The sequence below is a fragment of the Geotrypetes seraphini genome, chromosome 8 (assembly GCF_902459505.1).
Source record: "Geotrypetes seraphini chromosome 8, aGeoSer1.1, whole genome shotgun sequence".
In the NCBI taxonomy this organism is placed as follows: domain Eukaryota; kingdom Metazoa; phylum Chordata; class Amphibia; order Gymnophiona; family Dermophiidae; genus Geotrypetes; species Geotrypetes seraphini.
In genome coordinates, this window is record NC_047091.1 from 30659662 (window position 1) to 30674001 (window position 14340).

The 14340-nt window shown below is 46.4% G+C and overlaps 1 protein-coding gene across 2 annotated transcripts in view; it reads left to right on the top strand.

Annotated features, from left to right (window-relative positions):
- RSPO1 (R-spondin 1) overlaps positions 1-14136 on the top strand; it is a 79159-nt gene extending 65023 nt beyond the window's left edge. For both annotated transcript variants that reach the window (XM_033956290.1, XM_033956291.1), the window contains exons 4-6: positions 6023-6172; positions 7544-7732; positions 13458-14136. In XM_033956290.1, coding sequence (XP_033812181.1) covers positions 6023-6172; positions 7544-7732; positions 13458-13618 — 500 coding nt within the window. In that variant the 3' untranslated portion in view covers positions 13619-14136. The remainder of the gene's footprint in view (positions 1-6022; positions 6173-7543; positions 7733-13457) is intronic.
- The last annotated feature ends 204 nt before the right edge of the window (positions 14137-14340 follow it).

Sequence of the window (14340 nt, forward strand, 5' to 3'; positions counted from 1 at the left end):
TATCTGTCATCAGGGGCAGCGGGTCAGGAGGGAGAGGGGGATGGCGAAGAGGGCGGAGAGGGGCCCCACCGCCCTGGGTACCACTTACCTGTGCTACGCCACTGTACTGTCCATATACATTTTTTAAATATACAGTTAAGCTAGTTATACATTCAGGAGTCCCTGACAAGTGTATTTTCTCTTTCTCTTCAGAAAATACCGCAGAAGAGAATCCTCAAAAGAAATAGTCCCAGTGCCTTTCACAAAGTCACTAAAAAGCATAACCCTGCTAGTGGGGTTGACAGTTTCTACAGACACTCCTTCACTGTTTGTCTGCTTCAGAAAGTCATTGAGGGACGTTAAACGCTCCCCCTCGTTTCCTAGATATATGAGTTTATTTTATGAGCCCAGAACCCAAAGTCAGTGCTAAACTCCTAACATTTTCCTCTGCGCTAAATCTGCCCTGGCGGGCACCCAGTTCTTAGACTTTTAAATGTAGCAGACTAATGAAACTAGGAACGTCTACTTGAGGCACTCGCCTCTAGCAAATTTTCAAAGAGATCAGGCTAGGAGCGCTCAAAGTTAAGAGCTGAAACCCTTTGGAAATTGACCCCGGCTGATATATCCGAGTATTGTCAGGCATTAGATTGACTTATTTTTGTGATCACAAGAATTTCTCAATATACGAAAGAAGGGTAATATGTAGAAATAATAATAATAATTTAAAAAAAGATTGTAAGCCCACTGGGTCAGACAGGGAAAAAAATGCTTGAATCCCTGCATAAATCCACCTAGGGGAAGTGTGGGGCACAGGGGTTAGAGCTACACTTCTCCCTCTGTATTCGCGGTTTTCAGTATTCACAGTTTTGATTATTCACAGTATTTAGCTTGCTGGCTCCTCCCCCCAAATTACATCAGCTTGCATAGAGAAATCGCTGATTCCAAGCGTTTACAGAGAAAATTGCCGATTCCCAGCACTTTCTTCACCGTGTTTTGCCTCTCCTTCAGGAACAGGCCGGGTCTCCCACCATGTTGTTCGCGGTTTCACCATATTCACGATGGTTTTTAATAGAACACAGTGATTAACATATGAAAAAGTTATTTGCGGTTTTTCTATATTTGCGGTCAGGGCTGGATTTAGATGAAAAGAGGCCTTAGGCTATTCCACTTATGAGGCCCTTTCACCTCCCATTTTTAAGTTTGTAAATTACATGAGAGATAATAAAATACATCATTATTGTGATATATATCAATATGTTAAATGAAACATGTTGTTATTGGTACTAACCTTTATAAAAAATGTGACACGGATAATAAATAAAAAAAAGTCGAGAACACTTATTTGGACATTTATTCTCAGCACCATATATAGTACTTGTAACAATAACAACAAACATAACACACAACATTGCCCCTTCCTATGTCCATAGTGCCCCCAGTGCGTCCTTCCTCACCTCACCCCCCCCCCCCTCTGATGCCCGCCTGCCTCCCATCCCCCTTCCATTGAACACCCCCATGCCATCCTGCCTGCCTGCCTTCCATTAAACCCCCCAACCCCCCCTTCGATGCCAGCCTGCCTGCCTCCCATCCCCCTTCCACTGAAACCCCCCACCCCACCCCCACCCCTCGATGCCAGTCTGGGCCGCCCTGTCCTGACGGATCCACGTTTTGCCTCTCTCCCCGCAGGGCTGGGCTTTGCCCAGCTGTTTCCGGACTGACGTCTTTCCCTCCCCGATCCTCCTCCCAGGGCGAGAAAAAGAAAGGGAGAAGCCGATTCGGCGCCCCGTTGCAGCCAGAGCCGGTTCCGATCCCGAAGCGTAGAATTTCTTCTTATTTTCGGTTCAGTGTTTTAGTGTTCACTGTTTTTAGAATAGTGTAATTTTAATTTTGCTAACAATTTGAATGTAGGCCCCTCTTGATCTTGAGGCCCTAGGCTGAAGCCTAGTTAGCCTATAGGAAAATCCGGCCCTGTTTGCGGTTCTGTTAATCCCCTATCCCAGCGAATATGGAGGGAGAAGTGTACATCTAAGGCTGTGGGTTCAGATCCCTCGCTGCTCCTTGTGACCCTGGGCAAGTCACTTAATCCCCTCATTATCCCACGTACACTACATAGAGTTTGAGCCCGCTGGGACAGATAGAGAAATATGATAAAGTACCTGAATGTAAATCACGTGATACGTGGTATATAAATAATTAAATAAATAAACAAACCGTTCTGAGGTCCCTTGGGAGAACGTTCTAGAAAATTAAATAAGTAAATAAATAAATAAACATAAAGGAAAAAAACTAACCCCCTCTTTTATTAAGGCGTGCTAATCGAATTAGCGCATGTTAAATGCTAATGCGTCAATAGACTAACATTGGCGCGCGATAACTAGAGAGTTGCGCGGGGACAGAAATCCCACCCGTCCCCACCCGTCCCCGCCAAAATCCCACCCGTCCCCACCCGTCCCCGTGAGGAATCCCTCCATCCCCACCCGTCCCCGCAAGGAATCCCCTCCGTCCCCACCCGTCCCTGCGAGGAATCCCCTCCATCACCATCCTTCCCTATAAACTTCAGAAATAGTTATTTTATTTAATTATGCTACTGAATTAAAGGCTCTGGTAGAGACCCATTTACAAATAAGCAAAGAGACTTTATTAATTTGGAAATATTAATTGGGAAGAATACATACTTTGTAAATGGGTTTCTACCAGAGCCTCTAATGTAAATATAAATACTCAGCTGATGAGAACCCACAAACTGTCAGCTGAGGACTTCCTTTGCAGTTGGCCGGGGGTCCCTTTTGCCAAGCTTGGCAGGCAGCAGTAGCGTCCCTGAGTCACAGATGCTGGCACCTCAGTGGCTCATGGATGCTGCCAGCGACTGCTGCGCTTGGTGGAGGGGAGTTCTGGCCATCTCTAGAGGAGGTCCTCTGCTGGCAGTGCTTGGGGATCCCCACCAGTCACAGCAAGGGTCAACAAGTACTTCAACACTGTAGAAATAAAACCAGAAATGCATTTCCTTTTCTTTTGAACACAAAACAAAGACATCTGCCATATACATTTCCCAAAGCTAACATATTTTAGTCAATAAATTCCGTTTTTTACCTTCGTTGTCTGGAGACTTATTTTTCCATAAAGTTGGTCCCAGTTTCTTTTTTCCGCTTTCCCATCTTCTGTAAATTCTTCTGTTGCTGTCCATTGGTTTCCCCTACCATGGTCCAGCATTTATCTCTTTCTCATCTTTCGTGCCTGCCCACCAGCCCCATGCCCAACATTTCTCCTTCTATCACCCCTCTCCAACACTATGCCACATCTCTCCCTCCATTCCCTTCACCACTGTCCAATATTCCTCCCTCTTGCATCCCTTTCAATCTGTCCCATTGTTCCCTTGCCACATTTCTCACTCTCATCTTTTTCTTCCCTATCACATTCTGTACCTTCCTCCCTACGACCAAAAATTCTCCTCTTTCTTCCATTTGCCGTGTGTGCCGTGAGGGAGGTCTGGTGCCCCAGAGTAAGAGCAGGGGTGATCACACTTTATGGGCTTGCGAGCTACTTTATAATGACTAAGTCAAAATGATCTATCAACAATAAAATTTTAAAAAAACACAAAGCACAATGAAAGGCAGAGAAAATGTTAATTATTCATATTCCGGGTTTTTTCAAAGAGGTCACGGCAGATGACTCTATGCAATATCACCTCGGTAACAAAATACAAAAATAGACAAATACCCCCCCTCCCTTTTTACTAAACCACAATAGTAGGTTTTAGCACAGGGAGTTACGCTGAATGCCTCGCGCTGCTCTCAATGCTCATAGGCTCCCTGCGCTAAAAAACGATATTGCGGTTTAGTAAAAGGGAGCCATAGTGCAAAATATAGACAGCAGATATAAATTCTCAAAACAGACACATTTTGATCACTAAATTGAAAATAAAACCATTTTTCCTACCTTTGCTGTTTGGTGATTTCATGAGTCTCTGGTTGCACTTTCTTCTTCTGACTGTGCATCCAATCTTTCTTCCTTTCTTTCAGCCTCCTGTATGTTTCCTCTCCTCCAGACCTCATTCTCTCCCCCAACTTTTTCTTTCTGTCTCCCTGTTCCCCCTTCTTTCTGTCTCCCTGTCTGCCCCCTTTCTTTCTTTCTCCGTGCCCTCCCCCAAGCCACTCGGTTTGCTGCCACTGCCATCGGGGAATAGCCCCCAAGCCACCGCTGTCCCAAGCTTTCCCTGCAGAAGCGTCGCGCTGACCAGCATTCCACTCCCTGACGTCAATTCTGACGTAGGAGAGGAAGTTCCGGGCCAACAAGGCATTTCTCCTCATTCCATCCAGCCTGAGCCCCATCTCTCCTTGATCCAGCATTTCCCTTCTGTGTTTGTCAGAATTACCATTCCACCTATTTTCCAGCATCACCCTTCTTTGTGTCCATCTCACCTATATCCCTATCTCACCACTTTTTCAGAATCTTCATTTGTCTCTGTCCTTGTCTTTACCCCATGTTCACCATTTACCCTTTCAATGTCTTTATCTACCCCCCCCACACTTTTTCAGCTGTACTTCTATGTCTCTATTTCACCTCCTCTTCATGTCCCCTCTGTATCTCTATCCTTATTCAGTAGGTCCTGCTTACCCTTTCTCTTCTTTGTGTCACTATCTCCATTTTCAGCTTTCCCCCCTTTTCCTTTGTTACTGCACCCGGTAGCCAGAATCTTTCCACCCTCCCTTCACTCCGGCCCAGCCCAGTATGAAATATTTCCTTTTGTTTCCCTCCCCTCTCTCTCTCTCTTCTCCTCCCTCACCCACGAGTCCTGTATCTGGCCCTCTCTCTTCTACCTGCACCTGGCAACACCCCCCTGCTCCGCGGCTCTCTTCAGCAACTCGTCAGCAGCGGTGATCAAGACAAGCTGCCGACATCGAGGCCTTCCCTCTACGAGTCCCGCCTTTGTGGAAAAAGGAAGTTGAAACAAGCGGGACTCGTAGAGGGTAAGCCCCGACGTCAGAAGCTTGTGTCGATCGCTGCTGCTGAGTTGCCGAAGAGAGCCGCGGAGCAGGGGGTGTGGCCGGAAGCAGGTAGAAGGGAGAGGGAGATAGGAAGGCTGTAGAAGCTCCGGAGCATGACACCGACCCCGGCCAGGATGATTTCTTTTTCAGGCGTGCAGCTTACAAGTCTGGCGTCGCGGCGGGAAATAGCCATGCTGAGCAGTGAGCTCAGCACGTACACAGATGAAAGCCTTGCTTGCTGATTGGTCCGGCGGCACGGCGGGGCGGGGCCGCCCGACCAATCACTGCTCAGCATGGCTATTTCCCACCGCGACGCCGGACTTGTAAGCTGCACGCCTGCATCGCCAGAATTTAGGTAGGCTGTTTTCATCCCCGTGGGCCAGGGGGCGTCCCCGTGAGAGTCCCATGGGTCAGGGGGGCATCCCCGTGGGAGTCCCGTGGGCCAGGGGGCGTCTCCGTGGGAGTCCCGTGGGCCAGGGGGGGAACCCGCGGGATCCCCGCGATCCCCGTTCCCGTGCAGACCTCTAGCGCTAACTGGTTAGCACACCTTAGTAAAAGAAGGCCTAACCTTTTTTTTCTCATTTTCAATCTTTTTGATATTGTATTTTTGATAAAATAATAAAAAGGAATACAAGTTCTGGTACAATATTCCAAAAAAAAAATAAAAAATAAAAAAAAAAAGTCATATAAGATAAACAGTGAAACAACAAGTAAAGGCTATAATACCTTTTTTGGGACTAACTTACTCCTCCCCTCCTTTTTATATAACCGGGTATTTAAGAGGAAATGTGTTGTGCCCACTCATTCTATCCTTTGGCCAGTCCAAAAATTGTCCTCTGGCTATGTCACTGCAGGGGGCATTAATCAAGCTATCGTCATCCCAAAGCATTCTGGGATTAGTGCATTCTTGCCAACCTCACTTCATGGCGTCCTGCGATACAGGCTCGATATTTCTGGTGCTCATTCACGCTTTTAATGAATATTTTTATAATGGTCCTTCATCATTTTGGGTTTAACTTATTCACTCTGTGCTTAATTTTTTAATTTCTCCAATGCAGGATGCAAAATTGATAACTGTGAGGCCTGTTTTAGCAGGAGCTTTTGCACAAAATGTAAGGACGGTCTGTACTTGCACAAGGGGAGATGCTATTCCTCCTGCCCCGAAGATTTTGCCTCTGTCAACGGCACCATGGAGTGCAGCAGCTCTGGTGAGTGGTAACGCGCCAACTGCTGGCCGGGTGTGGGGGTAGCAAGTTCCTCTGCTAAGGGATATCCAAGCAGAAAGAAATTCCAATTGCTTCACGAGAGGGAGGGTGCAAATCAACCCACCCTTTTACGGAAGCGCAGAAGAGGTTTTTAGCGCTGGCGCACTGAATGCTCTGCGCTGCTCCGAAGGTCATAGAGTTCCTATGAGCGCCAGCAGCGATGAACATTCGGCATACTGGCCGGCGTTAAAAACCTGGGAGGGGGGTATTAGAAGCAATTGGGGCAAGGGGGAGGAGCTTGCACACTTTTAACAATAATTCCATTGCCTGGGTCTTGCTTAACTGGTTCCATTTATAATATGGAGCAGGTGTTGACTACACTTAGGGGTCCTTTTACTAAGGCGCATTAGTGCGTCTTAGCTTGCGCTATATACTAACGCGTGCTAATGCATCCGTTATGTCCTATTCACGGGTTAGCATTTAGCGCATGCTAAGACGCACTAACATGCCTTAGTAAAAGGACCCCTTACCCCCTGTTTTACTAAGGTGCGCTAACCGATTAGCACGCGCTAAATGCTAACATGTGCGTGCTAACACATTAGTGCTTAGTGCGCACTAATTCAATTAGCGCGCACTAAGCGGTTAGTGCACCTTAGTAAAACATGGGGTAAGGGGTCCTTTTACTAAGGCGCCTATGGACTTCTCTTAGAGGAAACTAGACAAACTTTTTTTTAAACCCCTTTAAACTACTGGACAAACTACCAGGTTTTGGAAAGTCCCTCCGGGCACCCAGACAATCCTCTAAAAAGAGAACGTGTCCAGGTTTTCCAAGATGTCTGGTAACCCTACGCATGAGGAGCTTAGTGTAGAGCAGTGTTCTTCAACCGCCGGTCCACGGTGTGATCAATGCAGCGTTATCTTCGAGCCAGCTCCCTCTTCCTAACTGATTCAGTGCACAAAGCCACGGGCAGTGGCTCCTACGGGCATCCTGCGCCTGAACCGGAAGCCTTCTCTCTGATGTTGCAATGTCAGATGAGGCAAGATGCAATTAGTACTATTAAGGGGGCGGGGTCTGGGGTGGACATTGGGTAGAGATGGGCGGGGTCTGGCCCACGACTTAGCCCAGTGTTCTTCGACCGCCGGTCCATGGACCAATGCCGGTCCACAGAATAATTTTTTTATTTCTACCGTTCCATAGGTGTAAAAAGATTGAAAAACACTGGTGTAGAGAATACCTTGCATTTATTTGAAGACCACTAGAAGATACATGGGGAAGGGGGTCTGAGCAAATGTTACATTTATCTCTGCAAAGAAACCAGATACATGTATATCGTTGAACAAATGAAAAGTGGAGGTTTGTTTTGTCTTTGGCAGCACAATGTGAAATGAGTGAATGGGGCCCCTGGGGTCCCTGCTCAAAGAAACAAAAGACATGTGGCTTCAAGAAAGGCACAGAGGAGAGAAACCGGACAATCCTGCAAGCACCCTTAGGAGACACGTCCATGTGCCCTACCACCACGGAGAGCAGGAAGTGCACGGTGCAGAAAGTGCCATGTCATGGAGGTAGGTGATGCTGGGTATCTGAATCCCCCACCCTGGCATCCCATTTGTCTGTCTTGTCTGTTTCGATTGTAAGCACTGTGTACGTCTGATAGCACTCTATATCTTAGACCAGGGGTGTCCAACCTGCGGCCCCGGTCGAGGGCGATGCAGTGTTTTCCTCTGCTGCCTCCAGGTGTTTACCGTCTTGCTGGATCCCTCCTCTGTCTTGCTGCAGCTGCAGTCCCAGAAACATTTTCTTCGGCCAATGCGGCCCAGGAAAGCCAAAAGGATGGACACCCCTGTCCTAGACCCAGCGCCTCCTTCTAGAATTTCCAGTTCTTGAACTTGCAGCTTTAGCTCTGAGACCAAGAAATGGATCTAAGTTGCTAGGAAAAAAAAAAAAGAAAAGAAAATACAGTAAACCTTGGTTTGCGAGCATAATTCATTCCGGAAACATGCTCATAATCCAAAGCACTTGTATATCAAAGCGAATTTCCCCATAGGAAATAATGGAAACTCAGACGATTCGTTCCACAATCCAAAAACTTTAATACAAAATACAGTACTTGTATTGCAAGACCTTGCTTGTTTCAAACAGTCACTACACTGCGGGTGAATTGGGTGTGATGCTTTTATTACATTCAGCCGCGCTCGGCGTGAGATGTGCGTATGTTGTGTGCACTTGAACTGCGGGTGCTTGCATTATGTTCGGCCGCGATCAGCGATGGCGACGCGCGTATAATGTGCATACTTGACGTGACTCGCGCATATGTGCGCGTACTGCGAGACGACGCTCGCTTATCGAGTTAAAATTTAATCAAATGTTTTGCCCGTCTTGCAAAACACTCGCAAACCACGTTACTCGCTATCTAAGGTTTGACTGTATATATATATAAATAAACCAAGTGGAAGCAGTGAGCCCCTAGCACTGTTAGCAGAACATAATATTTGCATGGTGTGTTTATTTCCCCCTGATTTTTCCTTCTTCTCCCTCTTTCTGAATTTATGGGCGTCAAAGGTGCATTAAATTAATAAAGTCAACTGGTTTCCTGACAATTAACACCTTGTGGTCCAAACTTAACTTAAATTCAGCTTTGTGCTTTTAAATTTATATATCACTATCCTATATAATAAAACCCTAGTCGCGCATGCGCACTCAACTGCGTGCTTCCGTGATCTCTGATCTGTGAGATGTAGGTCCGTGGCCGCAGGAGTGCGCATGCGTGAGTCCTCAGCCTTACTGCTTCCCAGCCGCCAGCGTTGGACTCCCTGCTCTCCAGATCGCGGTGTCGGCTCCTCTCATGAACCGCACCAGCATCGGAGAAGGCTTCCGACGCTGGCGGGGATCGAGAGGAGCCGCTGCGACACTCGCCCAGAGCAGGCCAGACCGCGGGCCGGGCAGGGAAACGCCGAAAGAGACTCCAGCTGCGAGCCGCTCAGTGGGACCAGGCAGGCAGCCATGCGAGGGAGGGAAACAGGAACAAAAAAGGGTACGTGAAGGGAGAAGCTGGGCCTGCCTGCGTGAAACACGATAAGGGAAGGGGGGTGCCCTTGGAGCAGGCTACACCGCGGGAGGGAAGGGGGAGGGGCCAAAAGGAGCAGGCCACATCGTGCTAAGAGTAGGGAAGGGGGGTGGGGGAAAATGCTGATACTGCTGCACAGGGACTTGGAGGGGAAGGGAAATACCTGCTGCTGCTGCACAGGGAAATGGAGGGGGAGGGAAATGCTGTTGCAGCTGCACAGGGAAATGCAGGGAATGAATGACACACAGACAGCAGGAGGGAGGGAGACAGAAAGAAAGGAGGAAAGACACAGGGGCAGGGAGAGGGACAGAAAGACAGAGGAAGGGGGCCAGGGAGAGAGAGAGACAGTGGGAGGGAGAGAGACAGAAAGACAGACATACATATATTCTAGCACCCGTTTATGTAACGGAATTAATGACTAGTGTAAAAATAAACAAGTAGAACCCATGCAGCAAAGTCCTGGGAGGCATCCAGTCTGCTTTATCCCTTCCTCCACATCTCCTTCTCTCATCCCCTCAGGCGCTGGTGATATGCTGTTAACAAATTAGCTATTTTTCATAACAGCGACTCCTGCTAGGGAACTGGCAGCAGCCTCTGGCAAAAAAAAACTTTACACAATCAGACGCCTTCCTTCTGGAAAAGACCCATGAATAAAAGTTCAATAACAGTGAATTATTACAGGGCACTCATAAAACTGTAAAACTGTTAGGCACTAGATATATGGAACTAGAGCTATTAACATAGTCACACTGGCAATGGAAAGGGCTGGTTTAGCAAAGAGACTCACACTGCATGAAGGAGGTCAGGGCAGCAGGCTGTGATCCAGAGAGATCAGCGTTCCAATCCCACCAAAACTCCTTGTAGCCTCAGGAAAGTCACTCTATATTCTGTTGGCCTCAGTACAAACTTAGATACACGTGGCCACTGAAAAGTTCTCAGCCCACCAAGAAGAAAATAATGTGGAGCCATGAAACTCACAAGTTATTCCACACTTTTCTTAACACTTTGTTTCAATGAGGCGAATGCATCTAGTAAATGGGCAGAAGTAGAGGGGAACCAAGCCATTGTGACATCACCGATGAGGTTGGCTCTTAGGCATTGGTGGAATGAGGCATCATGACATCACAATATGAGGGGCCAATGAAAAGTTCTCAGCCCAGCCAAGAGGAGAATGAGGTGGAGCCATGAAACTTACAAGTTATTCCACACTTTTCTTGACACTTTTTGTTTCACTTCATATCATTGCACCGATAACAGTGAAAGAGGTTCTGATTTACCAAAGGGACACACAATCCTGAGAAGGTACAGTCAGTGCTGAAAGCCTTTTACCCCCCACTATGTTTTGGCCAGGGCGTTCACTCTTGGTAAGACAGGAGTGACATCCTCGGTGTAGTTAATTCTTTCCATCAATTTTCTTTCCTCATGTCCAAGTTGCAGCTATCTCCAGGCAATTTTCTGACCTCCCAGAAGAGCTGGGACATGACTGGCAGGGGGGAGAGGAAGAGAGCCATCAGCAGAACTTTCCTCTTAAAGAAGCCCTTTAGCCTCGGTTACTTGAATCAATTGGCAGGGCTGGGGCACGTGGAATGGGTTTGTGACACTAGGAAAACGCAATCTAGTTTAGAGCTAGAGATCCACTGACACAAAGCCCTGTGCTTTCTATTCACAAGACCAGAAGGGCCTTTTGTTGTAAAATGGGGCAAGCTGTTACACGCATTGCATTTTAAAGGCAAATATATACACGAAAGGCAGGGCAGGATTCACTTTTATGCAAACATGTACATCGGCCCCAGCACCTTGATTAAAATACATTTTTAAACCTCCTCAAATATGTGAACATCATATTAGACTCTATGGGCTCCTTTTACGAAGGTGCACTAGTATTTTTAGCACGCACACAAAATTACCATGCGCTACGCTTCTAGAATAACGCCAGCTCAATGCTGGCGTTAAGGTCTAGCACAGCAATCATTAAGGCCCTAATGCGGCTTAATAAAAGGAGCCCTATATCTAATTATGTCACATTAATGTAGGGTTTAAAATAACTCCAGACTGTAGTTAGCAATCACCCTCCCTGTACCTCCCAGATCTCAGGAAGCGTTCCTGTCCACTCCCTCTCAGAAAGGACATTCACTCGCTCCGTCTCGGATCCTAGAAAGCACACTCACCCATTCTGAATTAAAAGGCTGCTTACTTTACCTCACTGGGGATCCGTAGTGAAGAAAAAAAACAAAAAAATAAAAATAAAACCACAAGATTACATTGTATATTCCAAAGCAAATAACTTTTTATTCTAGTAATAAGTATTATAGTAGCATTTGTCAAATCAGAAATAAATCAATTTGGACATTTACAATGGAGAGAAAAAATCTCATACAAACAGAGCCAGCATATTTCTGTAAGTATGGCACAGCTTCTCTATAAAAAACTGCCACCGCATGGGGTTTTATACAGAAAGTATCTTTGTCTTAGATCATTCCCCTGGCTGTGAACATGTATCACCCTATTGGAGCAGACCAACTGCCTATCTAACCCTCTCCCAGTCCACGCCTCCATTCTTCCCTGGGGGGGGTCCTGGACAGGCATAGCTACTGAAACTTTCTTCTTCTTGAAGTTTCCATTCTTCACACGGGTACATCAGTATCAGTGCATTAACCTGGCATCACTTTATCAGTTCTTAGGTTCCCGGATGGAGTGTCCTGCTGACTTGCATTTGCTTTCAGCACTGTCAAATAGCTCATTGTCTTTCCAGCACTGGTTGGTGTCCTCCTTGAGAAACTTCACAGCAAGAAATCCACACAATCACATGCCAAACATTTGCATCTCAGCATCTGAACTGAAACCAGTTTGTACGAGCCTGTGACTTCAGCAACTCCAGCAAAATGCAGGAATAGGTCTCAACCTGTAAAAGTCTCCCATAGGCCCTGTCATCTATCTTGGTTCCCTCTCACTTTCTGTTTTATAAAGGTCAGTGGAATGGAACAATGCAATTTTTTCCACAGTTTTTTGTTTTTCGTGTTCTACAGCCTAAACCAGTGTCTCGCAAACTTTCCAGCCAGTGGCACACTAAGTCCAGTGCCCCGGTCGGAAAGCACCCAGAAGTGTGCAGACGTCATCACGTCGACATCCCATCTGGCCACAACCCGCTTTGGAGGAGGGATTCAGGAGGTGCGGGGAGAGGACAAGAGACACTGGCAGGAGGAGATTTACCTGCGCCAGCTGACTCCCTATAGGACATGCTTCTCGAGACACGTCCTGTAGGCAGTCAGCCGGCGTGGATGATTCTCCTCTTTGCCAGTGTGTCGTGGCAAACCTGAAATCTCAGGAGGCACACACTTTGCAATACACTGGCTTAAACACTGCAAGTAACTAAAATGAGGTGTCTGATTTCTGGGGTTAATTACTTTTATTAAAATAAATGTTTCACTTTTTTTTTTTTAAGTTTAATTATAATTTACAAACATTATACTTGATACAATAACACGGTATGAAAATTCTAACAGGAAACACATTTAAATACATTCCTCACAATCAGAAGAAAGAAAATAGAAACGCAATTAATTTGTTTTTAATGATGTAATTATTAACTTTCCCCTCCCCTTTCCCCTCCAGCTCATGTTCATATTTGTAATTTGTCTATTTAATGTTCACATTTCCTCCCCCCTACAAACATTTATTTTAACCTTTCATTTTTAGCATTGTAAATTGACCAGGTGCACGTCAGTGGTCAGTATATTAAAATTAATTAAACTTGAATAACCCTCCTTAGACCTCTATAAAGAAGAGGGGGTCATTAATTACATGGAAGATATTAAGGAAAAAACATATTTCTCATTTTTTATAGATGTCATTAGCCCATACCCAAGGCTGAAATTTTGCAGGATTATGCAGTTGATATCTAATCTAATCTTCAATTTCTGTCTCGTGCTACCAATTAAGGTTCTAGGCAATTTACAATAAAAAGAGTCCATCCAATCAATATGGGAATTTACAACAACTTAGGGCCTCTTCTATTAAACTGCGCTAGCAGCTTTCTAGCGTGGGGAGCCGCGCTGAATGGCCCGTGCAGCTCCCGACGCTCATAGAGAATTTCTGCACCAGTAGGGGTCGCCATGCCTGCGTTTGGGCATTTCTCATAGATTCCCTGGAATAAACTTATTTGTCTGTCTTGTGGATGTACCTCAGCTACTATGTCACCTAACTGCGGTGCTGTTTCTCTGCAGGACCCAAAGAACGTAACCGAAATGAAAAGAAAGATGACCACGGGAAGCAAGAGAAGAACCGTAACAAAGGCAACAGAGATTCCAAAGAGGGCAGGAGAAAACAGAAAGGCAAGCAGCGAGGGACTGTGGCGCCGGAGACGACGGCAAGTCCCATGAAATGACTGTGCGGGATGGCCACAGGACGGCCAGAGATCAATGCTGCTACGTGCGTGAAAACTTTACCAAACTGTGGCACTGCTGCGATGCCCAGCTGACCTGCCAAGGCTCTGAACTGTGCAGAGAACAGCAATCATACCGGGCCTGGCGAGAAGCAAAGACAAACGAAGGCCCCACACGGGGCGTAGAATATGCCGTCTCCTGCAGAGAGGAGATTGCCGGCCAGATGTGGGGAGTGGATAGAGGAAAAGGCTGAAAGAAATATTCTACAATGATGTGTACCGAGAGAACTTTTCTGAGGAAGAGCTAGGCAGGGGGCGAGAGGGTTCTCAAAGCCTACAGTACTCCCACACCAGCACCCTACTCCTCCTGCTCCTCCGTGCTGTCTGTTTCACCCATCAGTTCTGTGTTTTCAGCTGTACAACTTAATCATTGAAGAGTATATGTTAAACATTTGTGATATGGTGTCCAAGATAACTGCTTCAAATTTTATTTCAGATTAAAAAAGGAAAGAGAAAACCAAGAGCTGCCTTTAATCTCAGTGTGTTAGGTGGCACGGTTGGAGCTGCCAGTATTTGACTAGCGTAGCTGGTTTTAAGAAAGGTTTGGGCAAGTTCCTGGAAGAAAAGTCCATAGTCTGTTATTGAGAAAGACATGGGGGAAGCCACTGCTTGCCCTGGATAGGTAGCATGGAATATTGCTATTCCTTGGGTTTTGGCTAGGGACC